The sequence below is a fragment of the Neovison vison genome, chromosome 3 (assembly GCF_020171115.1).
Source record: "Neovison vison isolate M4711 chromosome 3, ASM_NN_V1, whole genome shotgun sequence".
Classification (NCBI taxonomy): domain Eukaryota; kingdom Metazoa; phylum Chordata; class Mammalia; order Carnivora; family Mustelidae; genus Neogale; species Neogale vison.
Window position 1 is genome coordinate 210,925,144 of NC_058093.1, and position 19,346 is coordinate 210,944,489.

The 19,346-nt window shown below is 39.3% G+C and overlaps 1 protein-coding gene across 5 annotated transcripts in view; it reads left to right on the top strand.

The window, feature by feature from the left end:
• LDLRAD4 (low density lipoprotein receptor class A domain containing 4) overlaps positions 1 to 19,346 on the top strand; it is a 418,735-nt gene that overhangs the window by 201,204 nt on the left and 198,185 nt on the right. For all 5 annotated transcript variants that reach the window (XM_044243670.1, XM_044243672.1, XM_044243673.1 and 2 more), the window contains one exon: positions 16,958 to 17,098. In XM_044243670.1, the coding sequence (XP_044099605.1) occupies positions 16,958 to 17,098 (141 nt within the window). The remainder of the gene's footprint in view (positions 1 to 16,957; positions 17,099 to 19,346) is intronic.

Below are 19,346 nucleotides of genomic sequence, written 5' to 3' on the forward strand. Positions count from 1 at the left end.
GCAGTATTTTATTGTAGTGGGAATGGAGAGGTTGGGGAAGGCTTTATAGACATGGCACTATTTTTTTTTTTTTTCTCCTGAAAGGTCAGGTAAGGGATGGGAAGAGCAGGTCATCCTAGGCAGGAGAAATAGTGTACACCAGAGCACAATGAAAGGTGTGCTTGAGAACATCATTGTGTTTTGGTGTGTCTGGCTTCCAGGGTGATATGTAGAGGAGTTGGGAAATAGATTTGTAAAAGTGGTCAGGAGCACTTGAGGAGGAAGAGTCGCATACACCTAGCTAGTATGGACTGTATTTTGAAGGTTATGGGAATCTATTGAAGGATTTTGTTATTTACTTATTCATTCATTCATTCACTCATTCATCCATCTATTCATTCATTCATTCATTCATTTATTATTATGTTCAGTTAGCCAACATAAAATACATTATTAGTTTTTGATGTAGTGTTTCAGCGATTCATGAGTTGTGTGTAACACCCTGTGCTCATCACCACATGAGCCCTCCTTAATACCCATCACCTGGTTACCCCAACCCCCAACTCCCCTCTCTTCTGCAAATGGTGGATATTCATCCTTTCTGATGGCCGAGTAATATTCCATTGTATATATGAAGCACATCTTCTTTATCCATTCATCTGTTGAAGGACATTTGGCTCCTTCCACAGTTTGGCTATTGTAGACTTTGCTGCTATGAATATGCGGGTGCAGGCGCCCCTTCTTTTCACTATGTCTGTATCTTTGGGGTAAATACCTAGTAGTGCAGTTGCTGGGTTAGGATGACTCTATTTTTAACATCTTGAGGACCCTCCATACTGTTATCCAAAGTAGCTGTACCAGCTTGCATTCCCACCAATAGTGTAATAAGGTACCCCTTTCTCCACACCCTCGCCAACACTTGTTTCCTGTTTTGTTAATTTTTGCCATTCTGACTGGTGTAATGTATCTCATGTGGTTTTGATTTGTATTTCCCTGATGCTGAGTGTTGTTGAACCTTTTTTCATGTGTCTGTTAGCCATTAGTATGTCTTCTTTGGAGAAGTGTCTGTTCATGTCATCTGCCTATTTATTGATTGGATTCTTTATTTTTGGGGTGTTGACTTTGAGAAGTTCTTTATAGATCTTAGATACCAGCCCTTTCTCCGAAATGTCACTTAACACATATCTTATCCCATTCTGTGGGTTAACTCTTTGTTTTGTTGACTGTTTCTTTGCTGTGCAGAAGCTTTTTATCTTGATGAAGTCCCAAAAGGTTGTTTTTGCTTTTGTCTCCCTTGCCTTTAGAAACGTCTTGAAGAAGTCACTGTGGCCAGTGTCGAAAAGGTTACCACCTATGTTCTTTTCTAGGATTTTGATGGATTCCTGTCTCACATTTAGTCTTTCATCCATTTTGAGTTTATCTTTTTGTATGGTGTAAGAGAATGGTCCAACTTCATTCTTCTGCATGTGGCTGTCTAATTTTCCCAGCACCATATATTGAAGAGGCTGCCTTTTTTCCCATTAGATATTCTATCCTGTTGATTATTTGACCATAGAGTTGAGGGGCCATATCTGGGCTCTCTATTCTGTTCCATTGATCTATGTATCTGTTTTTGTGCCAATGCCATGCTGTCTTCAGGATCACAGCTTTGTAAGATAGCTTGAAGTCAGGCACTGTGATGCCCCCCAGGTTTGTTTTTCTTTTTCATCATTCCCTTGGCAATTTGGGGTCTTTTCTGGTTCCATACAAATTTTAGGATTGTTTGTTCCAGCTCTGTGGAAAATATTGATGGTATTTTGATAGGGATGGAATTGAAAGTGTAAATTGCTCTGGGAAGCATAGATATTTTAATGATATTTATTCTTCCAATCCATGAGCATGAGATGTTTTCCCCTCTCTTGGTGTCTTCCTCAATTTCTTTCATAAGTGTTCTATAGTTTCTAGAGTATAGATCCTTGACCTCTTTGGTCAGGTTTATTCCTAGGTATCTTATGGTTTTTGGTGCAATTGTAAATGGAATTGATTCCTTAATTTCTCTTTCTTCAGTCACATTGTTAGTGTATAGAAATGCAACTGATTTCTGTGCATTGATTTTGTGTCCTGCAACATTGCTGAATTATTGTATGAGTTCTAGTAATTTGGGGGTGGAATCTTTTAGGTTTTCCACATAAAGTATCATGTCATCTGTGAAGAGAGAGAGAGTTTGACTTCTTCATTGCCAATTTTTTGAAGAATTTAAAGTAGAAGAGACACATGTTATTTATGATTTGAAAATAGGTATTTACTTGATAGAATAAACTTTCCTTCACTCAGCAAGGTTTTTTTTTTTTTTTTTTTTTGAGAACCTATTTCATGCCAAATATTTTTCTAGGCCTCGGGGAAGTAACATTAAATAGTACCTTAAAAATTTCCTACATTCAGGCAAACTTAAATTCTATTGATCAGAGAGTGTAAACAATACAAAAAAGTTAATTGTAGAACTTATTAAAAGGTGTTAAATGCTATAGAAAATACAAAGCCAGGAACATAGGCAGTCTTGGACATGGGTTGGGAGGGCTACATTTTAAATGGAGTGCTTTGTTTTACTTGAATAAATAGAAAAATTACTTGGTTTGTATTTTCTTTTATTTGGTTTTGGTGCATGTTTGAGGACTCAGGTTCTATGCCACATTTGTCTTTTATTTTTGTCCATTATTATTGCTGTTTTATGAATTTGTGTATAGAAATAGTATTGAGGAAACCTCCTATACTGGCTGTGAAATAGCATTAAAACTCCACTCCATGTCCATTTAGTGTATTTACACCTTCCAGTAATGTGGACAAATATGAGGAATTGGAGTTTGGAGATGGGAAAACTAAAGAGTAACCTCAGGGGGCACCTAACTGACTCATGATTTCAGCTCAGGTTGTGCGTTCAGGGTCATGAAATTGAACTCTGCATTGGTGCCCACGCTCAGCATGGGGTCTACTTGAGGGTCTCTTCCTCTGACCATCCCCCAGTGCATGCTTTCTCTCTCTCTCTCTCTCTCTCTCTCTCTCTCAAATAAATAAATAAATAAATAAACAAAATCTTTACCAAAAAAAGGGTAACGGAAAATCTTTACCAAAATAAAAGGTATCATTGGATGGTATGATTGGTTATTTAAGTGAGACCATTTGCTTCTGTCTCCATTAAGGAAGAGCAAGATAGAATGGGGTAGACTTCAGCAGGAATGTTGGAGCTGAAGTGACAACAAAACATGAGTTTTCCACGCTGAAGCGGATGACCTTGGGAGCTGGATGAATTGTTCTCCTCAGGTGCTTCTATACTTATGGAATCATTGATAGTACTGTGGTTATCAGCCCAGCTGATCTGATCTCAGCTGCTGCAATGGTGAACAAGTCCTTGGAGTAGGTCATTGATCATGTTTGAGGGTCCATTTTGTTTGAGGTAGATGCCGAAGGGTGGGCAAAAGTTGAAAATGATTGTAGCCTATGAGGGGAGACATGATTCCATGAAAGAGCAGAGGCATCATGGGAGGAGATTCGAGGACAGACGATCAACAGCAACAGGGTTTCCAGAGCTCCTGGGTGCTGGGTCATCAGGTCATACCACACAAGTGGAACAAACTCCCACCTGGGCATGCCCTCAGGGAAGAATTGAGCAGAATGACAGATTAGTTGTTAATTGCCGATGTAAGAGTTTTATCAACCAGTGTTCCACTGAAGAAGATGGATTTAAGATCCTGGTCTAGATTATTAATCAATTGTTTTGAAGTTTCTTAAGTCTACTAGAAATTGTCTTTGGGTAGATGGTCATTGGGTAGATAGGCAAAAGAACTCAGGAAGTCCTTAATTTGCTCATGGCACTATGAAGAAATTCTTTATCAAAAGCCTGAAATGGACAAAAAAATGCCTTGTATTTGTGGAACTTGGGATTCTCACGTGGTCTCTGTTGGCAGAAGTAGGTAATTTTCTCCATTAAAGCAATAACCATGGGTGGAAGTGGAGGGCAGGGTTGCAGGTTCTGTATCTTTCCTGTCCAAGGCAGAATTGGTCCTGGATCAGTGGGAGCCTTCTGGAGGGCCAAGAGGGTTCCCCTGTTAGATTTCCTCCTTCTAAAATATGGCATTTAAGGGAGGACATGGTGATGGCTTTTCACCCATATTGATCCCTGCTTTGAATCTGACTAGTTGTGGAAACCAAAGGCCCTCATTTTAAGTATCTGAAGATCTTCCTCTGGACGGAAAAGGCTAACTACTGTCTACCCACACTGAGCATCTCTAGGGCCATGTGTGTTGTGAAGAAACTTTGATACTTGACCAGATATAGCACCATCGTGGATAGGAGTTCATCAACTTCTCCTGGAGGACAGAAGGGCTGAAGTGGGAAGTTTATTTGAGGGGATAAAGAAGGACTTTCAAGGAACCAATAGAGGAAATAAGACAAAACAAAACGTAGCAAACCTTCTTTGATTGAGGCAAGGGATATTCTCCTTACAGTAGAGCATCCTATTAACCATTAAAAAAAGTATAAAGTTACCATCTCAAAATTCCAGCATGGGTTGGCTAAAGGAGGCAGAGAACACAAGAGTTTATGTAGCCATCTCCCTGGTGCACTTTTAGGTTAGCAATTTGGATTGTGGAGTTCTCGGAAGGTATGAGTTTTCAGAGAAGGGAGATTTCTTAAAGGGTATTTGACAGTTGGAGGACCCCAGGCAGACAGCTTTGCCAGGCTCGAGACAAGAAAGTGAGGCAGTTTGTACCCAAATAGAAGATAACTAGCTGTGATTAACTTGAGGACAAGACTGGATCAGCAGTACCGTGAAATGAAAAATACCTGCTTTACTCCCGGACTCCTGTGAACTTGAGTATAAATATTAAAAAATTAAACAGGTGGTGAACTCAATGTCCACACCTAGTTCTCAGGGTGCTGGAAGCTGTCAGGGAAGGAGCTGACTGTTTCCTGAACAAATAGTCCAGTGCTTTAGCCAGACAATAGACTTTCTTTCCAAAATGTACAAGACTGCACTGAGAGAAAATACTGTGATTTAGGAATTAGGCCAGATGACTGGGAAGGGACAGATGGAAAAAGCCTAAATATTTGTGACATTGAACACTGGAGAGAGAATAATTCCATAAGTGAGGACCACAGGTAATTAAAAACTACTCTGGCTAGTAATTTTAACTAATTCTTTGCCTTAAAATTTTTTATATAATTTGCTAGTAATATATTTGAATTTTATCTCCTTTTTGTCTCTTTCTCTACCTCGTTTTCTATATATATATATATATATATATATATATATATATATATGTCCCAAGTGAGGATATTTGCTCAGTTAGAGAAGACTTTCTTCACTCAAAGGGATATGGTAGTTAATTGTGTTTCCTATGAGAATCTGGATGCAGGACATGTGGGTGGCTCAGTCGGTTAAACATCTGCCTCCAGCTCAGGTCATGGTCCCAGGGTCCTGGGATGGGACCCCGCATCAGGTTCCCTGCTCAGCGGGGAGCCTGCTTCTCCCGCTGCCCTTCCCCCTGTTCGTGCTCTCTCTCTCTGACAAGTAAATAAATAAATAAAATCTTTTAAAAAAAAAAGAACCTCTGAATGAGATTTTATTTCTGTTCATTGATTCATTTAACATATATTTATTGAGTACTTATGATTTACCAGGCCCTATTCCAGACCCTGAGAATTCCTCAGTAAACTGAGGCAAACAGAAGTCCCTACCTGCCTTCATGTAGTTTATATTCTAGAGGCAAGGGGAAAGATTATGCATATATTTAAATACAATGTTATATGGAACTTGGTTGTGGAGAAACAGAAAATAGGAAAGGAGGATGGGAGGGAGTATGGGAGGGAATGTAATGGAGAAAGTATTCCAATTTTATTTCATTTTATTTTTTTATTTTTTCATATTATTTTTTAAGGATTTTATTTATTTATTTGTCAGATAGAGAGTGCATGAGCAGGGGGAAGCAGCAGGCAGAGGGAGAAGCAGGCTCCCTGCTCAGCAGGGAGCCTCATGCAGGGCTCTATTCCTGGGATCATGACCTGAGCTGAAGGCAGATGCTTAACCGACTGAGCCACCCAGGCACCCAGGATTCCAATTTTAATCGGAGTAGTCAGAGACTACCCTACAGAGATGTTGTTGACATTTGGGCGTCAGAGACTACCCTACAGAGATGTTGTTGACATTTGGGCGAAGGCCTGATGAAAATGAAGGAGTTAGCTAAGCCGATATCCTGGGAAAGTGTGTTGCAGGCAAAGGAACAGCAAGTGTAGGGGAGCCTTGTGTGTTCAGGGGACAGTGAAGAGGCCACTGACCCCAGAGCCAACTAAAGGAAGGAGAGAGAGGTTGGAGAGTCCAGTTATGGAGGGTTGTATAGAGTTCATTGTAAGGACTTTGGATTTCCTTCTGAGTGAAGGCATTTGAGATTTTTTTTTTTTTTAATTTTTGCAAGAGAGAAAGAAAGGGAGAAAACAAACATGAGAGAGGGGGAGGGGCAGAGGGAGAAGCAGACTCCTTGTTGAGCAGGGCATCCCATGTACGACTCGATCCCAGGACCCTGGGATCATGACTTGAGGAGAAGGCAGATGCTTAATTGAATGAACCACCCAGTCATCTTGCATTTGAGAGTTTTGAGCAGAGGAGAGACCTGATCTGGCTTCCATTTCAGCAGGAACATTCTGGCTGCTCTCTTGGGACTAGAATATGATGGGAAGGACTGGGAAAAGATGGGTTACTAGTCAGAAGACTAGTATTAGGTTATTGAAGGTTAACCTAGTATTAGGTTATTGAAGTAACCTGGTTGAGAGATGATGGCACTTTAGACTAGGGTGACTAGAATGAGATGATGAGAAGGGGCCAGTTTCCAAATGTATCTTGAAGGTGAAGCTAATAGAATTTTTTGATTCATTGGGGAAAAGAGTCAAAGATAATTCCAGTGTTTTTGCCTGAGCAACTGGAAGGATGAAATTTCGAGATATAGAAAGTTATGAGTGGAGCCAGTTTGCATGGGCAAAGGAGGTATCTGGTTTTGGTCCTGGTAAGTTCAGATGTTTATTACATTCCACATGGAGATGTTGAGCAGGTGATTGGAGGAATCAAGAGCCTAGGGAGAGGTGGGAACTTCTAGTATCACTGTGGGAGTTATTAGCATGGAGACACCAGACTGCTTGAGATCTCAAGGGAATGGGCTGAGCGTGAGCCTAGGCACCCAAAAATGCCCTCCAAATGAGGAGGTTTGGAGAAACAGTGGTCATTGAGGTAGGAGGACATGTCTTTGGGTGCATGAAGCAGTTGGTTCCAGGTGGTGGGATTGATCACCTCCGTCACAGGCAGTGTGGTAAGGTGAGGCCTGAGGTGACCACGTTGGAGCAAACAACATGGAGATCATGGGGGACCTGGAAAGGCAGTTTTGGTGCAATGATGGAGGCCAAAGACTGACTGGAGTTTGTTTAGGGAAGAATTGCAAATTAGAGGCACTAAGCTACGGGAACAGGGAAGCAAAGAACAGGAACAAAAGCGTTTTTAATTTAAAAATGGGGAAAATTATAGCACATTGCTACAGTTGATGTGAAGGATCCCGTAGGGATGGTGTTGATAATCAGTATGTATAAAATATCCAGAATTCAGAGATTATTTATTTATTTATTTTTAGGATTTTATTTATTTATTTGACAGAGATCACAAGTAGGCAGAGAGGCAGGCAGAGGGCGAGAGAGAGAGGAGGAAGCAGGCTCCATGCTAAGCAGAGAGCCTGACGAGGGGCTTCATCCCAGGACCCCGAGATCATGACCCAAGCCAAAGGCAGAGGCTTTAATCCACTGAGCCACCCAGGCACCCCAAGAATTCAGAGATTTTTAAAGATCATCTGTAATTTGGATAATTAAGACCAGGCAACAGAAGTCCCAAAGGGCTAAAGTGGGATTTCATCCTTTAAGATTTCTGTCTTAAACCATGGATTTTTAAGAACTGAAAGGACTTTTAGAATGTAAGACATTCAGTGGTGAATTTTTTGCTGGGGGATGCCTTTTTCCAGTGAAATCTCAGAGGAAATCCTAACCTATGTGCAGATCCCAGTGGAACTGCCAGGATTCCTTCACTGACCCACCCCTACCCCATCTCCTGCAGATGACCCTGACGTCTCAAAGGGAACACCTCGGTTATTCAGAGCAGAGATTCAAAAGCACTGATTTAAGCCAGACATCTCATTTACCAGCAAGAAATCTAGAGGTTAAGATTCTTCCCTGAGAAGAAACACAGTATTTAAGAACTAGAAGAGAAGCCAGTTTTCTGAGTTTCAGGACCATGGACTATTTATGTCTATCCTTGGTCCCTAGGGCCATGCTCCTTACCCAAACAGTGCAGGACTCCTGAATGAATGAATGAATGAATGAAGCAATGAAGCAATGAATGGCTTAGAGAGAAAGAGCCTGAGGCCCAGAAGTTGTGATGCCCAAGGTTAAATGCCTCCCTTTTGGCCCTGTGGGTCTTTTTTTGGGGGCCCAGGTTGGTGCTGTAGCGTTTATCTTGGTTCTGTGAGTTGGATGTGGCCCTCATATGCAGAGGGAAACATCTTTTAGTGGGCCACTTAAAAACTCTTGCCTGAGTTTTGCGATTTAGGCTGCTCACTCCGTGGAGCAAAAGAATAAGAAAACCACTATCTGAGGTTAGTCTTGGTGAGTATATATTAAATGCTCAATTCTGTCCAATCACCATGACATTCAAATACATTTATTTAAAGCTATGGATTGAGAGTCTTTAACAGTCCTCAGCGAGACAGACAAGGTCCTTCATGACTGGATACCTGCTCCCTACCTCCTATGCCTTATTTTTGCATACAGTGACAACCTGTTAAAATGAAAGTTGAACACCCCAGGAACCAAACCCCCACCCTTCTGTATCTTGATCAGCATGCTGGTTTTATGAGCATTCTTTTTTTTTCCCTCTTTGTATAAATCCATTGACCTGGATCTCTCAATCTCTCTCTCTCACACACACACACACACTCTCTCTCTCTCTCTCTCTTAAACACACTGTACTGCTCTAAAATGTTTTTTTAAATGTCAGAGTGTATCAGTCCATGTGCTTAATATTCTTTAATGCCTCAGTTCTCATAGTGAAGCAGGTTTCTGTCCAGAGGCCTGGCCCTTTCCTTTCCTTTCCTTTCCTTTCCTTTCCTTTTTCCTCTCCTCTCCTTTCCTCTCCTCTCCTCTCCTTTTTCCTTTCCTTTCCTTTCTTTTTTTTTTTTTAAAGATTTTATTTATTTATTTGACAGACAGAAATCACAAGTAGATGGAGAGGCAGGCAGAGAGAGAGAGAGAGAAGCAGGCTCCCCGCTGAGCAGAGAGCCCGATGCGGGACTCGATCCCAGGACCCTGAGATCATGACCCGAGCCGAAGGCAGCGGCTCACTCTCCCCTCCCCTCTCCTTCACAGGCCTGGCTTGACCTCAAGGCCTAACTCTTTTGCTTGCCACTCCCTTCAAGCAGTTCCTCCCTCTCAGGCAGTTACTTGGCAGATACAACCTACTGGTATCCCTTCTGCTACTACTGGTCCACCCATGATAGGTGGTCAATTATGTATTTAATGAAATGAAATGTAACTGAAATAGTGTTTACGAGGCTGGAGCTGTCTGTCTGTCTGGATTTCTGTTTGGATGATGTCATGGGGAATTCAGTATTTCATTAGTGTCTTTAAAGTTAGGATCGTGATAGATTTAGAATTCTGTAAACATTTGGTGTTCACAGAGATTCCTCCCCTTAAAAGAGGATTTGAGCTTTTCTTGGTGATAAAATCATACTTAAAATGGTCAAGGAACTTATAAATTACTTAGCAACCCTAGTGCCCGGAGGTGGATGCTGTTTGTATTTTGAACTTTCAAACTGTTTTCCCACGTGCATTGCATATATTGATAAATACTTTGTTTTTCAAAGTGTTTTAAGGTAGTTTTTACCTGCTTGGTTTTAGTACTATGCTAAGAAGTTAGTCAGAATACCTCCTCACATTTTATATATAGAAAAACACAGAAACTAATTCATTCATTAATTGGTTTTAAACACAAAAAAGAAATAGTGCCATTTGCCAATTCAAATCCTAAAGAATTTACTGACTTTTAAAATGCCTTATGATGTTTTGATGAAAGTTAGGCAATATTTAAAGCTGCTCTAAAAGGTAATTGTAGGACTAGAAGTCTAAAGCCTGAAAATACCTTGGACTTTCAAGAGCACATTTTTCACTTATGGTTCTCAGATAATTTCAGACACATTAAAATAATCTTTTCAGCACCATAGTGGGAGTGATAAGCCATATCATAAAATGGATTGAGTTTAAAAAATTTTATTACTATCTTTGATGGGAGGCTCTTCTATGTTAATCTTATTATATGGGCAAATATCCTTTTATCATGTCATTCATCTTTTTGAAGGACAACCATAGTTTTAGTAGCATCACTTAAGATAGGACTTTTATTAAATACTTGTGGGTAACTTAATTCATTACACAGAATATAAACCTTCTAATTAAATTCCCCCTTGTTCCAAATTTATAACCAGGAGAGTCAGCTCTGTCTTTGAGGGAGGGAAGAGGATCATTAGTAACACAGTGTCTTTACATTTGACTTTAGGCATTCTGTGTAGATCACTGTGTGATATTAGGTGAGGCACACGCAACTTCTGCAGATCTCTTCCCTCAGACTTCCAAAGAGATCAGTGTGGCTACTATTTAAGTCTCTCACAGGTTACTCAAAGTGTATTCTTTGCATTAAAAGGTTTTGTAGGAGAAGTTGCATATTATCATCCTTAGGCCATTCATATACTGTCAAAAGCTGACATTTGAGAATAGCCCTGAGGATTAGCTTTTCATTTCTGAAGATTCTCAAAGCCTTATCTTCCTAATTTGCTAAATCAGTACTTTCTGGGGCTGTCATTCTGGCTCACTTTGTAGAAACTACTCCAGGATTCTAACTTCACTGAAAGCTGATAAAGGAAATAACCATCTGGAGAGCCTGCTTCCCTTTTTTGACAAAATTAGTTATCTAAGATAACTTCCATAGGGGTGTTGTATAGCACCCCTTAATAAAAATGGTGACAGACCCTTTTAAGTCTTAGAAGCAGGAGAAAGTCTGTTTCTGATTAACTGAAATGCCTACCACTCTTGGCTAGCAAGGGCTGGCCACCATGCCTCTGGTTTTCTTGTCTCTGTGGCAGCTTGTTTCCTTGGAATTCAGTGTAATGACCAGTTCCTAGAGCTTTCTTAAGTCACAAAGTTTTTCTCATTCCCCTTGCATTTTTTGGTTTATGTTTTTTGTCTTTCTACTCTTTGTTTTTTTATTTTTATTGAACTTTACTTTTATGGTAGGTAATCCTGTACTTGCTGGGAGTTGGTGATGTGTGTTTAAGTCGATAAAAATATTGTCATCTCTATGCTAGGAAATGTGAAAATATGTTGACTGTGGTAAAATTATACTAATTTTAGAAAATTATTAATTCTTCACCTATAGGTTGCTAACAACTAAGTTTAATCTCTGTTATTCACAATATAGGTGCATTCAGAAGGCCCCCATTATTGAGAGCAAATTCTAGATTTTAATGTCAGAAATGTTGGAGCCAGAATCACTCTGTTTTCAGGTTTGTGAATGATAGAAGTGTGAACTGAATGAGTCAGTGTTGCTATATGAATTTTAACAGAAATAGCTATCATAGACTACTTTGCCAATTCACAAAAAAGGCTGATTTTACAGCTGTGATGTAATACTGTATATAGGTCCTTATTTTGTGACTGAGATTATATCTGTGATAACTAAGTCCTTAAAAAAGAGTATAGGAAAGATTGAAAACAACTTTTTTTGCCTTTCTCCCGCAGTTTTATTGAAATATAATTGACATGTAAGTTTAAGTGTCTAACGTGTTAATTTGATACTCTTGTGTATTGCAAAATGATGACAGCTATCATATTAGTTAATACCTGGGTCAGATCACCTGTTTACTTCCTTTTTTGTGGTGAGAACGTTTAAGATCTACTCTCTTAGCAACTTCCAAGTACTTTTTGTTGTCTTTTAACTGACAGATTATTGACTCTACCAAGTAGATTAACTTTTGTCTCTGAGATGCAAGTTTGTTCTTCTGGAGTTCAAGGTTGGGCATTTATTGGGGCACCTACGTGGCTCAGTCAGTTAAGCGTCTGCCTTCTGCTCAGGTCATGATCCCAAGGTTTTGTATTCGAGCCCCGCATCAGGATCCCTGCTCAGCCGGAAGCCTGCTTCTCCCTCTGCCACTCCCCCTGCTTGTGTTCCTTCCCTTGCTGTCTCTCTCTCTGTCAAATAAATAAATAAAAATTAAAAAAAAAAAAAAAGATTGGGCATTTATCTTTGAATCCTGTCCAGGATTAGGTGTAAAATATAATTGTTAAGGTCCCAGTCCTTAAAAATTTTTTTTGAATATAGACTCCATGGCCAATGTGTGGCTCAAACTCATGACCCTGAGATCAAGAATTGTATGCTGTACCAACTGAGCCAGCCAGGTGCTCCCCAATTTTTTTAAATACAGGTTTGTTTTGTTTTGTTTTTGTTTTTGTATGTAAGCTTGGGATTCACAGAATCATTCTGTTCCTTTATCCTCTCTCACATGGTCTACTCCAGATGGTTAATATTGGTTTGTACATAATTAGAATGATATTTAAAGCAGAAGAATTTTCCCCTCAATTTGATGGAAATATTGGGCTTGATGTTCTATTATAGGGAATTCATTTTTTGACTTTGGGTAAGTCAGGAATTCTCTCTGGACTATTTCCTCATCTATGACATGAGAGGTTGGACCACTGTGTCTCTAGGGCCCTCTTAGCATTAGTATTTTATGAAGCTATGACAATTGAAAGTCATAAAATCATCAGAAAGCTTTATGTAGGTATGTAGAAAAACTAAAGAAGACCCTAAATTTGGAGGAAATTCTGTATTGCTTAGAGTATATAAAGTGCTTCTAAAATCTGTTGCTGATTCTGGAAACTTTTTCATAAGAAACAGAGAGTTATTGCTGAAAGAAATGCCATTTTCTTCATTTAAGAATCTCCAACTTTGGGGCACCTGGGTAGCTCAAAGTTTAAGCCTCTGCCTTCAGCTTAGGTCATTGTCCCAGGGTCCTGGGATCGAGCCCCAAGTCGGGCTCTCTGCTCAGCAGGGAGCCTGCTTCCCCTCTCTCTCTCTGCCTCTCTGCCTACTTGTGATCTCTCTTTCTCTCTGTCAAATAAATAAAATAAAATAAAATAAGATAAAAAAGAATTCCCAACTTTAAGGGAGAGGAATTATTTAAGTATTACAGATTTTTAAATTATGTCTATAGCTCCTGAAGGGAAAACTAAGTTCCTGAGTTGTTCCTTCTATAGTCCATTCCAGTATTACACATCTGAATTCATCATGAATTTGTAGCCAAAATATTTCCAGTGTTTAAGCAATCTTTGATATCCTTCGACTTAAGGCTTGGGAGAAATACTCAACAAGTATATACAAGAAATACTCAACAAAGAATGGATGAAATTTAGTAAGAAAAATTTTTTATTCTTCTATCTTCTTTCTCTCACATGAGTTTTATTTCATTGAGTTAGTTTTCTGTCTTTAGTGGGTCAAAATGTAGTTTGGAGGTCAAACCTTTGGTCCCAAAGTTTCTGAAATACCCTATTGGCAGTACAGAGTTGTAACAACTAGGATTAATGTCCACGAATCATCAAAATACCTGCCTATTTTAAGAGAGAAATTTTTAGTAAATTACCAAATACCGACTAAACATTCCAATAAAAAACTATTAACTAAAAAGGGGGCTTAATATAAATAAGTTATCTAATTCTTAGGAGGCAGTGGTTCTTCATCCTCACTGCCCATCAGAGTCATTCTAAGGATCTTTAGTAACAACTGCTGCCCATGTTGCACCTTGGACCACTGAGAACAGCTGCCTAACCTGGCGCTCAGGCATCAGAAATGTTGAAAGATGCCCAGGGGATTCCTCCTGTACACAGCTAAGGTTAGAGCCTCTCATCTAGGGCTCTTAGTTTGTTTCAAGTATCACAATAACTTGGTTATTAGAGGACTGCTCACTAATGTCTGAACACGCTGGGCTTTTGGATAGCCAAGTATGGTGGAGATGGCCTTGAAGGCCGGATCTAGTTGAAAGCCTGCCTCTCACTTGATGGAACGAGCACTGGGTATTATATGCAACTGATGAATCACTAAATTCTACCTTTGAAACTAATAATATACTTTATGTTAATTAAGTTGAATTTAAATTTAAAAAAAAGAAAACCTGCTTCTGTTGATACCATTATGTTACCTTAGATGTTTTACTCTGCAACTTCATTCCACCTTTAGCATTAATCTTTAACACTTAATAACATTATAGCAATTTTCTAGTTTTTCTAAATCACATCCAGAAGTCAATAGATTCAAAATTTCAATCTAGTTGTTTTGATTCAAGTGGCCATGTATTGGAAAGACCTTTAGCTTGATAGTTAGTTAATGACTTACCATTGAGAAGATTGAGATTTTTTGAATTTGAAATTCTATGGGTTGATGTCGATGTTTGCAATTATCTAAGAATAAGAGCTTTCTAAGCACATCAGCAGCAAAAGCCTTGTTAATGCATCTTGAGTAATGTTGAGCCTACTTAAGAAAATAAACTGTTTTGAGAATCTTGTTACATACGTGGGGATCCTCATTACAAATGAATCTTACACATTCATGAAAACAGACTCGGAAACTGAGGAAGCGGGCTCTGGAGATAGCCTGAGATCATCACTCATAGATCTGCACACCCTTCTGGATTTTGCCATTTATTCGGAGTTTAATTATGGGCAAGTTGTTCAATCTCTGAATCTTAATTTCTTCATCTATGAAATGGGAATAATATCTACCTTATTTCACAGAGTCCTTACAAGGCTTAGATTAAATCATTCATTTGTTCAACCAATATGTGATTCATTGAGCGCCTTTTACTTGCTAGGCAGCGCTCTAGATGTGAAGGATAGAAAGAAGGAAAATATGTCCTTGGAAAGAGAAAATACATTGGTCACTACTCATGGTATTAAAAAAAAATCATGTTGTAAGCCCTTTGAAGAGAGCGACTCTTTCATCTCTTGTGTTTGCATGTTTTGATACCTGGCACATAACAGAGAAGGGGCTAAAATATGGATTATATAAGTGAATGAATCACATAATTCATTTCCTTGAATGAACATTTTGTTCTCTGGACTAGGTCTTCCCTGAACAAGTTGAAATGAGTAACATGTGGGGGTAGTTTCAAGTTCTTGCTGGTTTAAAGTTCCACTTAAACTGGAACGTGGTAGTCTCACCTGAGATCCTTTCAAACCACAGCGATGGTTAATCTTTTAGTTGGAGTTTAATTCAATTTAGATTAGTATTCCCTTTATTCCACTTACCATTTCAACAGCATCAGCCTATTTTTGGCTAATGTCCTTTTCATGTTTGGTATTAATCTGAACTCTAATATTTCTTTTGGAAAGAAAGATAAATTCTTTTCTTGACATCCCTTTTTTCCATTAAGTTTTTTAAAAAGTCACTTCATAAATGTGATTTCAAACAGCTGGATTTTAATATTTCTACCTTCTGGGAAGAGCATTTGGCATTAGCAGTGTTCCCACCACATGGCCTGGATTGCATTTAGCACACAAATTTCTTAACCTGGACACTCTGGCCAGTGATGAACTTGTAGACGTGCAGTTGGGCTGTGTTCACATGCTATTCTAAACTAGGTCAGGGGGTGGGCTGGTATCTTCTATACTCTTTTAGGAATATGGGAACACATGCAGAACTGTAATATTCCTTTCATACTGGGTCACAGAAATACTTTGAGGATTTAAGTCGCCTGTCTCTTTGCAACAGGTAAAAAGGTTATTCTCTTTGCAGCCCTGTTTGTTGTTAGGATAGCTGAAGGAGGCCTTGGTGTGCTGATGCCCAATCTTTTATTTGAATAATGGAAGTTTGGAGTTGAAAGGACCTTGGATTTGATCCAGGCCTGCCACCCATATTCTAGGCAGACAAAATAGAGGAGAAATGAAGAGGCTGTGATAGGCAGCACCAACAGGGGTCTGCGATGCTTTTCCTGAGGTTTTGTTTCCTACCCACGGATTTGTATATACTATGTGAGTTTTGCCAGCTTTTGTGGGTTCTCCTAGGAGAAAGCTCACAGAATGCAAGGTGATACGCCATGTAAGATAGACACAGATGTTTATGGGCCCACGTGTATATAATTGTGTAATTTCCATTATCCTTTAATGCTTACATTGATAGTAATGTGTTGAGTTTGCAATGGCCAACAGAGATTTGAGCTGGGCTTCATCATGTTCTTTAAGTCACTCACATGGCCCTTGGCATGTGTGCTTCTCAGGTAGCAGAGAGCACCCATTATTTTCCTATGTTTTGCGTTATAAAGTCAGTGCTACCCTTGCCTGCTATTAAAATTGGTTTTTCTTAGGCATGAGATGAATGAATACCAGAGAGGTTAAATATTTTGCTCAGAGCTTCACAACATCCAGTGACAAGTTGGAAATAAAATATACAAGCCTCCTTTTGTTAAGCTTGAACTCTCAAGTTCTGCTGGACCCCCAGCTGCTGTTTCCAAGGCTCCCCACATTCTTGGAGGCTTGGGAAACTGCCACAGATGTGTTCACGCAAAATAAGAGCCCTGTATCTATGACTTTTGCTGGGCAGGTCATGGAAGGAAAGCACCTGTGTTATTCATTTTCGGATTAGAGACATGGAGTGAGTAATATACCGCAGGCCCCAGAGTTCCCCTGGCTGGGACACCATCTTGTGTGTTTCATAGGATGAAAGTCCTTACCAAGAGAACCCTCTCTGAGTTCAGTTTTTTAGTATCTACACATAGACTGATTTCCCAAATTACCATGGCACACAAATAGGGAGGGGGGAAAAATTCAAGAGCATCAACCTTGCATTGACTACTTTTTGCTCTATATTGTATTTTTTCAGAGTGCAAATTCACCTGCACCAGCGGTAAATGCTTGTATCTTGGTTCATTGGTCTGTAACCAACAGAACGACTGTGGGGACAACAGTGATGAAGAAAATTGTCTCCTGGTGACCGAGCACCCACCTCCTGGCATCTTCAACTGTAAGTCCCTCCTACTTACCTTGGTATCGTTAAGTTGGATTCTGTTTTTTGAAATGGTTAGGAGGTAGGGTCATAGGGAAAGGGAAAGGATGTTGATTTTTGGTTAAGAAAAGAGAGTTTGTACTTTCACAAGGGAATTTTTGTTTGTTTGTTTCATTATAGAAAGATGGTGTGTCTAAAAGTGGAAGATTCATTCTACTTTCAGAGATGGCCGGTGGTGCTGTGTTTTGGAATAGGCTTTGACTACTTAGAAACACTAACTGGATAACAAACTGAGGGGTTTGGAGGGGAGGGGGGTGAGGGTTCGGTGAGCCTGGGGGTGGGTATTAAGGAGGGCACATATTGCATGGAGCATTGGGTGTGGTGCATAAACAATGAATTTTGGAACACACACACACAAAAATTAAATTAAGTTAAAAAAAGAAAAAAAATATTTTGGGTTAGTATTCATGTCAGTTTTGTAGAAAGTTTTTAGAGTAATTTAAGATAATGATTTTAAAATTTTTAAATAAGCAAAGAAAGATATTTGGAGACTTCATAATTTGTCATGTAATTAAAATAAGAAAATAGAAAAATTTATATGGGACTTGAAAAAGGTTCTGATTTTGTGTTTTTCTGTTTGGCACTAGATGGAAAACAAGTTAAGTAAGGTGTTTACATGTGTGAATCCCGAGGCCGAGGCTTTGAGCATTTCTTGAACTTGAAAAGGTGAAATCAGAGCTTGAAGTTCATCGATGTTTTGATCTCATGATTTTTATGAAGAGAAAGGAATAAAAAGTCAGCTTTGAAACACTGCTGAACTTCTCTTAGGAAATTTGTTTTCGTGAGCTAAGTGAAGTGGCTTAATGATGAGAATGTCTTTGAAATAACAGGTCCAAAAGGGATGTTTTCTCCTCTTCATGGGGCCCTACTAAAATCATTTGTTGAAATTTGCTTCTTTCCCAAGTTTTACTGCCATTATTTTGAAAAGTTATATATATTTTTTATTTACAGATTTAAAATTTTTGTTATGGCTATCAGACTGCATAAATACTAATACTATAATGTGAAATAAGAGGAGATTTTTTAAAAAAGAAATGGTTTTCTCTATCCTTGCTTTATTTTAATATTGAAAGCAAACTCAGAAAGTGACCATACCTAGTGAGATTGAAGCCTTTTATTTATGCTTACTAAATTTCGGAGTGTAATAGTGCAGTAATTCTCATCAAGTTTTTCTGTTGTCAGTTTGCTTTTTCTTATATTGACTGTCCTTAGAGTCCCATCTCTATACTTTGAGAAGACAATTTAAGGTTAAGAGTATACTTTCTTGGTGTTTGGTCCTTGTGTTTCTTGTGGTGATATTTTCAGAGCCCACATCTTGGTTGTGGAGAGCAGAGTTCCTTTGACTTTCTAGAAGCAATAACTGAGTAACTTTATGGTCATCAGTACTGTAATTTGCATAATGCTGTTTGCCTGGACACAGGGAAAGGATCTCCACAGTGAATTGTCCTGCCTACTCCAAGTCTGCCTGCTGGGTTGGGATCCAAGCCACGGCACTCACCTAATAATGGGGCAGCTCTGTGACCTTATCTGCAAGATGGAGCATGAGAATGAGCATTGTAAGGATTAAGTGGGATGGTCATAAAGCACATAGAATCTCCCTGGTACTAAGCACTTGATGTAGGTCAACTAGACTCAAGTCAGTGGGTCGTAGAAGAAAAGAACAATGTAAAGGCAATGTTTTGTTTCTCTGGACTTGAGTAATAGCAAACATATTACATGATAAACTGTCTTAAAATCATATGCTACTTTCACTGGATTGAGAGTTCTGTATGAAAAGCAGGCAGACCAAACCTTTGGCCCTCTAACCTGGGGCACTTTGGAGACTGTTTCCCTGTATCTTGAAGGTGCTTCCCCTTCACTTCAGGGTAGTTCAGCTGCAGTCCTCTTACTATATTGAACCCTCCCTTCCTTTCCCTTCCCTTCCCTTCCCTTCCCTTCCCTTCCCTTCCCTTCCCTTCTTCCCACCTCTCTCCCTTTTTCAAGAGTAGTACTTTCTGGTCTTTAAAGCCTATTTCCAGATATCTTTTTCATTCATTTTTAATGATCTGAATGCTTTAATTTTGCTTAAAGCTAGGTGAAGGAGTTACATCTATAAATGTCTCCACGTTGCCCAGGCAGCCACAAAAGTTTATCCTACTAGGAATCTTAAGATCCTGTTGACAAACTGTCGGTCCCTGCTGTTCAGATATAACTAAAACTTGTTGTG